The sequence below is a fragment of the Podarcis erhardii genome (genome assembly GCF_964252035.2).
Source record: "Podarcis erhardii genome assembly, chromosome: 1".
Lineage (NCBI taxonomy): Eukaryota > Metazoa > Chordata > Lepidosauria > Squamata > Lacertidae > Podarcis > Podarcis erhardii.
The window spans coordinates 30,170,981-30,178,438 of NC_138497.1; the positions used below are offsets into that span (position 1 = coordinate 30,170,981).

Here is a 7,458-nt window from a genome sequence, read left to right on the forward strand (position 1 = left end):
ATACCCAACTCCCTTCAAAATAGTTGGTGCTACAGCAGTAGTAGAAGAAACGGTTAGGGAATTGACATTTGACTTATGGGAGCAGGGATATATGAAGCTACTTCTGTAGGAGGTTAGACTCCCAGACTCTTGGGAAGCTGGATTATTGCCCAGTTCCACATCCTACTTGCCTTGTTTTTTTTCACTGCATGGAATCACAGAGCATTCCTGGATATTTCTGCACAGTGCAAGCTGCCTGCTCAGATAGCAATTGGCAAGGGAGGGGTGGTGGTGGAATTCTTGGTGAGTGAGCTCCAAAGCTGGAGTTTCTGTGTTCTATCAAAGATACTTTCAAGTTTAAGTTACAAATCCATTTAGAAGTAGCCTGCTAAAAGACCAGCCCCTGCCAAATAGAATCTTTCAGCTTTGTGTGAACTTAATACAGTGAAACCTTTCTAGAAAGACCACCTCCGGACTGAACAAAAGAGACCTTTGTATGCAGGCGCTGTGTGTTTCTAAGGCAAGCAGTCAGAACAGTGGCCTCCCAGGCATTCTTCACGAAAGCCCCCCTACCCCCACCCCGCCTCCAAGCAGCATAGGCCTTGTATTGCTGCTGCTGCTGCTTCATTAATCTTGTCTTGCTTCCTTCACAGTGCATTTGGACGAGAGATGTTGAAAAGGCACATAGCCGTTGTGGTCGTGGGTTTTCCTGCCACTCCGATCATTGAATCCAGAGCCAGATTTTGTCTGTCTGCAGCGCTTACCAAAGAGATACTTGATATTGTAAGTATTCAAGTTTGTCCCTGCTCTGTCATCTTTTAACTAGTCTTAGCAGTTGAGTATGAAAGAAATCTTCTGGTCAGGAGCAGCACATCACGAGACATGTGCTTAGGTTGGACCAGTGTTCTCCTAATTCTGGTGTTTTTAAAGTTACTGCATTCTCTTATGATTGCAACGGGGCACTGCATAACCTAAGTTAGACTGCTTTGGTTTGTAAGTCTAAGTGGGGGGAAATTCTGACCCTTGGTATGACGCTAGAGGCCCTGTTCTGAATCAGCCACGGTATTATTAAACTGTTGATTGACAGGAGAAGAGCTGTATGAAGATGTTCTAGACAACATTTCTGACTTTGTGACACTGCATTTGGAAAGAGGTTGCATAATTTGCTTATAAGCATGTTGAGCTAAATACAATTAAATGATATGTTTAAAATTTATTGTGCTTTGTGTTTACACACCAGACTATATGGACAGCATCACTGTGTTTTAATGTATTGCCAAAAGGCTGCTACAATTTTTAGTAACTGCTGAGAATTCCCCCCCTCTCTTTTACTTCAGAAACTATTCTAAAAATATTGCCATCTGTTAGTTTGAATTTAGATTAACTTTACAGTTACTGATCTGAATGCATGGTGCCTTACCTAACCTTTGTATGTATACATGGGATAAAAATGTGCAGGAATAAAAAATGGTGCTGCATATTTGCAGGATTAAAAGAATTAGCAACGAGAAGAACATGAAAGCAAGTGGAGCTGAATGTGTACTACTTTTGTAGAGTAAATGAATGACTTTTTATATTATTATTTATTAAATTTGTTACAGAAAATCTTAATGCAAGAAGTGGATTTTGGAGGGTACATACCTCCATTTATTCAGGTGCCCAAAAATCTGAAAGTTGAGTAATAACAGACCCAGTAAGTAAGAGATCAATAAGCTCCACTCCTTTTATGGCAAAGGATGCCTGTTGTAGGCCATTCTAATGTCTAAACAGTTATATGAAAATAGTGAGTTTTATTTCTAAAACAACTATGCAGGATCTTTAGCAGTATAGTGCCAAACAAGAAATGCAGTGAGGGAATATGCATCAACGTTACACCTGGGGTCATTGAAAAACACAGCCCATGCAAAGAAGTTCTGAAGACCCTTATAGGTACATAATATGCCTGTGTTTCATACATTAGTATGTTTGCATAGGTTTGAAAAGTTACAGTATTTTTATTTAAAAAGTGGTGGTCCTGTTCAGAAACCTACCTGTCCTCCAAATGGATTGAATTCAGAGGACCATATGTAACAGGACTGACAGAAGTTGATTTTCCCACCCCTCGTCACCTTGGCATCACCCCCCACTCCAAATATTCCACAAGGGGTGAAGAGACCCTGCTGAATGGGTTGGGCTGTGGTTCTGAGGGACTGAGGTGGGAAATGGGATTCCTGAAACTAAGACAGCACTCACTGAGTAGTGCCACACTGGAACAGAAGAAGGCTGTATCACTTTACTTAAATCCCTGGTAAGAATACCAAAGTAGCTTGATTTATGGAAACATGAACCTTTCTTCCTTCAGAATAGGTAATGTTCCGCATTTTGAGCATGGCTGGAACATTGATCTGAACTGTCTTTTCTAAATGATCACAAGTGCTGACAGGTAGGAAGTGGGAGCAGCTTTCCTAAGGCGAAAAAGAGACCTTACAGAACTGGTCCATGTACCTTCCTCTTACTGGCTGAAGAGAGCACATCTTTTCTCATTTTTTCCCTTTTCTCTCCCTACCTACTCTGTGTTGAGTGTGGAGGTCTCTTAAAAAAAATTAAAAACCTGATATTTGTAATGCTTCCTTATTAAATCAACCCACATGATGGACAATGGTTCTCTGGTACAATGTATAACTCTAATATAAATAAAACTTGCTTGCCTGAAAATACTTTGGCCCTGGATCAGAGCAGAGCCTCTCGTAACTTGCATCCCTGTGGGCTGGTGCTTTCTTTTCAGTGATGAAAAATATATTACACTTTCCTGAAGTCAGAGTTCAGCCATGCCATTTCCTTTGTAGTCTTTGCAAGTCACATGCTTCTCTTTGTTTTAAATTAATAAAATCCTAAATCTGAGTTCAAGAATAACAGTTAACGGACTCTTTCAACAGAAATTCAACCTCAAATTATTTCCACATGTTGCCTTTTGCTAAAGCTGTGCTTAAAATATGCTCACAATTAGACAGTGTTTGGCAATTTCTACCCTTCCCCCCCCCCGCCCCTCTTGAATTCAGAGCTTATGTGGCCTCTGTTTGGGGCGGCGGGGGGGGGCGCTTTCTCAAACCTTGAGGTTTCTTGGCATATGGCACTCATTTATTCACTTTCTGTTGTCAGTTATTGGGGCCACATAGGTTGTGTGGGGATAAGAGCTACCGAATTGTGGGTAGGGCAGGAGACTTGTTATTTCCTCACACTTGCCAAACAATGTTCCTGGAGAAGAATGGACTTCATAAAAGAGAGTTGCGGAAAAAGAAGGGGTGAGGATTTGTGCTTTAGATAAACGTATGTATGCGACCTAGGGAGGAAATTTTGTGTGTCTACTGGTTTTTCCTTACTAGAGCTTTAGAAGCTTTTGCAAACCAGCAAACTTAAGTTCTATCCACATTGGAACTAGTGGCAGGTATAAACCAGGTTGGGCAAGCTTCGGGTTGTTAGAGCCACTCTGTGTTTTTTACTAGAACCCCCAAGTCTACCAGCCAGAGCCAGGTGCAAAAGGCATAATTTTGCTAGAATTAAAGAACAAGGGTGCCTCTAGGCACATTCTGAACCCGGGAAATTGTCCTTAGTACCAGAATTGAACTCAGCTCACATTCCTTACACATGCAAATCTAGCCCTGGTTAGCTTTCTTCATATCAATAGGAATCATGGAACTTCTGCTCTCTGGTACCTCTCCAGATCTGTTCAGGAGGGTTAGATGACCTGCCAGAGTAGACTTTGGGAAGGTGCAGAGTGAGGAGAACAGGGAAGTTCTGCTATGTGAGTGCAAGTTGTTCTACAAATGCAATGACTTCATTGGCCTTTGCCATTATGTTTTGTGTAAAGGTTCCACTTCATTTATTATTATTTTGAAAGATGCTTTTATTGTTTTATCACTTGTTTATGCTGCCTTGGGCTTCAAAGGGCAGGATATAATTTATTTATTTTTAATTCCCCCCCCCAAAAAAAATGTTTATTTGTCTCCCACTACCACCATGGCTGCCGCCACTGCTAAAGGCAGCCTCCATACCCGGGCAGGATATAATTTAATAAAGAAATGAGGCACAGCTTGGGATTGAACTGCAGTTATGTTCAATAATGGTAGAATTAGTACTTCATTATTCCATCAGCTATGTTCTTATTGCCATACAGAAAGAAAAAAGCCTGCTCTAGAAGGCTCACCATCTCCAGGGAGAGGAAACAGAATATTGGAGATAAATGTTAAAAAAAAAAAAAAAAAACACCAAGAAGAAAACTTAGGCCAGCAGCCAAGTTTTGAGTTTTCTCAGCCTGAAACGCTCCCCTGGGCTGCATGCAGATCTCCTTTTGAAACTAAGCGAGTTTCAAAAGCAGTTTAGAGCATGAGATTGGCTGTCGAAAGCAAGCATGGGGCACCTGTGGCCCTCCATATGTTTCTGGAATACTGCACTCTTCTGGTCCCTGACTCTTAGCCATGCTAGCTGGAGCTGATAGGAATTTAAATCTAGGATCTGATGGGGGGGGGGGCTACGGATTCCGTAGCCATGGATTAAAGCAGAAAGGTAAATGAAATCAATTGTGCTAGTACAATCCCCTTGCATGAGCACAAAACATCTCTTTAGATCCTAGCCATTGTGTTTCCCCACTTTTTCTTCATGCAGCAATCCTTAAAAAAGAAAAAAAAAGCACCTAATATTCCTCTTTTTCCAGGCTTTAAAGGAAATATATGAAGTTGGAGACCTCTTGCAGTTGAAATACTCCCGGCATCGACTGGTACCTCTCCTTGACCGTCCTTTTGACGAGACAACATACGAAGAGACTGAAGACTGAGTTCTCTCCCTGTCTTTTGATAGACAAGGCACACTCCTCAGAACTCTGTGTGGCTCAAAGACCAAGGTTCTTGAACCAAACACTGACGGACTGCTTAGCATAAACAGAATGACTTCTTACTCACAAAACTGAAGTGGCAACAACAGCTAGAACTGGTGTGTTGTGAAAAGCAAAACAAAACCTGGCTTTTCTTCCTATTGCTTTAAGGTCTTGCCCTAGGGAGGAGTTTGGCTTACATTTTTAAAATGCTGATTCCCTATTTGTTTGTCACGATGAGATCGCGGCAGCCACTGTTGGCAGTGAGTGTGTTCCCCATCGCACTGCAAGGTGGGCATTGCTAAGGATGCTGCAATGCTTCTGTCACGACGTTTCCTTTTTCATGACTACAGTCTAACCTCCTTGAGAGTCCAAGACCAGCCAGTTTATTCAGCTAAGGCTTCTGATGAAATCATTGACAGCTAGCTAATTTGAATATATTTAACATGAAATAATCAACCAAAGTCTTTTCCTTGTCCCTTTACATAGTGCTTTTTTTTTTTTTTTTTTTTTTTTTTTTTGGTCTTTATTATTACAGTGGTGGTTGACTTGCCTCTTAAGGACTGTTAGTCAGTTCTTTAAGGGTCAAAGTAGGAATCCTCCCAGGGCCTTTATCCATCTTGATATTTCAAACTGGGTTCCAAGTGTTCCTTCATTATAGTAAGTAGCAAATAACATTTCAGAGCAGGATAGAACTTTCTGGACATTTCCCTTTCCCTGTATAGAATTCCTTCAGCTCCAAGGTGTCCCCACAATTCCAGTTTCCAGGATAAGTTCTCGTGTTGCTTGTTGGATTCATGAGTGTTTGCCTTTAGCTCTGGGGTGTGTGTGTGTGTGTGTGTGTGTGGTCAGATGAAGAACCAGATTGGGAGGGAGTAGCATTCCAAACCACCTTCCTTTTCCTCCTTTCACATATTCCTGCTCTACTTTTTGGCAGAGCTAATGATGCAGCTCTTCGAAACCTAAATGCTGATGGTCTGCCTCCTCAGAGGGCCTTTTGTGATACTTGAATTGCTCTTGCTATATTGATAACAATTAGGTGTTTGCTGTGGCCACAGAAGGTAGGCAGCACAAGGCAAAATCCCATTACAACGTGTATGTATTTTTTTGAAGTTGCTTTTGTAGCAATCTGTGTATCAAGAGCAATTCCCAAATACACAAAGGTGTGGGGTGGGAATGAGACTATTAGTCTGGTGAGTTTCTTTGTGCGAGTGGAAGCAGCCATTTTATTAGCACAATATGAAAATACTTTGATCTTTGGATATTTGCCTCAAAATATTTAAGAATAGCCTTGGAAGCAAAAAAGAAATATGCCTTGTTCACTTTTTAGAAAAATTGTGTTGGAGAATTTGATTCTCAGAAGCATACTAAACTAAGAAAATAGTTGCCGTTGACTATGTCTTCCAGTGAATTCAGTTACAATGGCTATTATTTAATTTACTAGAAATCATATATAGGCTGTTCATTGGCAGAAGTGCAGTGTGCTGTTTTCACACATATGCATTATGAAGTCAGAGTATCCATGGTTCAACTTCATACTCTTTAACCACGTAATTTTTTAAACTTTTTGCATGGAGGAAACCTCCCCACTTGTACATTTCCAGTAAATTATTGCAAAGGATTATGCGTAACAGTAGAAAATTCTGAGCAGCTGAAGATCTGCCAGCTTGCTTAAAGAGCCTCTGCTTAGCCTCTCAATAAGGCAAATACTTCGGCTAGGTCAGGGCAAGGATTTCCAAAGTCTGATTCAGAATTAACGAATAATAATACTTGACCAAAGAACAGATTGTAGTTGCTAATATTGTGCAGTGCCACTTGCCAAGGCCTGAAACAAAGGCAGAACTAAGATTTTGCAATTGTGTTTCCAAGTCATATGCTGGCATGGAGTTTTTGATCATGTGTTGAACATGTTAGATATTTTGAAACTTAACAGTAAAAAAAAAATAATTTTATGCTGTATATACTGAGCCATGTGGCCTTAGCACCAAGAGCCAAATGCACAGGAAGTGGGAAAGAGTCAAAATAGCATCTAAAAGTTTCTATTTCACCTAAATTATTGGTATCCCACAAATAACTTGAAATGTGTTCACTATAAACTGGCTTTGCTGGAAATAGTGGTCTTCATTTCAACTAGATCTCAACTATGCTTCTTTTGGGGACCTGCCACCATCCTCCATCTGTGTCAATGCCAGATCACGATATAATAATATTATATATCCTAATAATTCCTAAGACCTTCTGCCCAGGATTACTGAGAGTACTGGGAATGACAACCCTATGTTTCTGTATCAAACTGCTTACGGGCGGCACCATGCATAGCTGTTTCAGGAAGCATTGGTGTTGCAGGCAGTGCCTTCCGCAGCAAACATGTCAAGTGCAGTGATAAGATATTTTGGTGTTTGTTCCAACATTCATAAAAGTGGTGCTGCCCTAACCTAGTTTACACCAGGACTGCTGTGGGACCTGTGGCCCTCTAGATGTTATATGGCCACCGCATCCATTATCTCTGGCCATTGACCATGCTGATAGATAAGAGTTGGGAGTTCCAACAATGACCTGGATTTCCCTTCCCTAGACAGGACCAAATATAAGGATTCAATAGTTTAAAAATCCATTCCTTGGGATTCAGCTAA

General features: G+C 40.9%; 1 protein-coding gene across 3 annotated transcripts in view; it reads left to right on the forward strand.

The window, feature by feature from the left end:
* The window catches only part of SPTLC2 (serine palmitoyltransferase long chain base subunit 2), a 70,424-nt gene extending 63,472 nt beyond the window's left edge, over positions 1 to 6,952 (forward strand). For all 3 annotated transcript variants that reach the window (XM_081862038.1, XM_081862037.1, XM_081862039.1), the window contains exons 11-12: positions 633 to 762; positions 4,670 to 6,952. In XM_081862038.1, the coding sequence (XP_081718164.1) occupies positions 633 to 762; positions 4,670 to 4,789 (250 nt within the window). In that variant the 3' untranslated portion in view covers positions 4,790 to 6,952. The remainder of the gene's footprint in view (positions 1 to 632; positions 763 to 4,669) is intronic.
* The last annotated feature ends 506 nt before the right edge of the window (positions 6,953 to 7,458 follow it).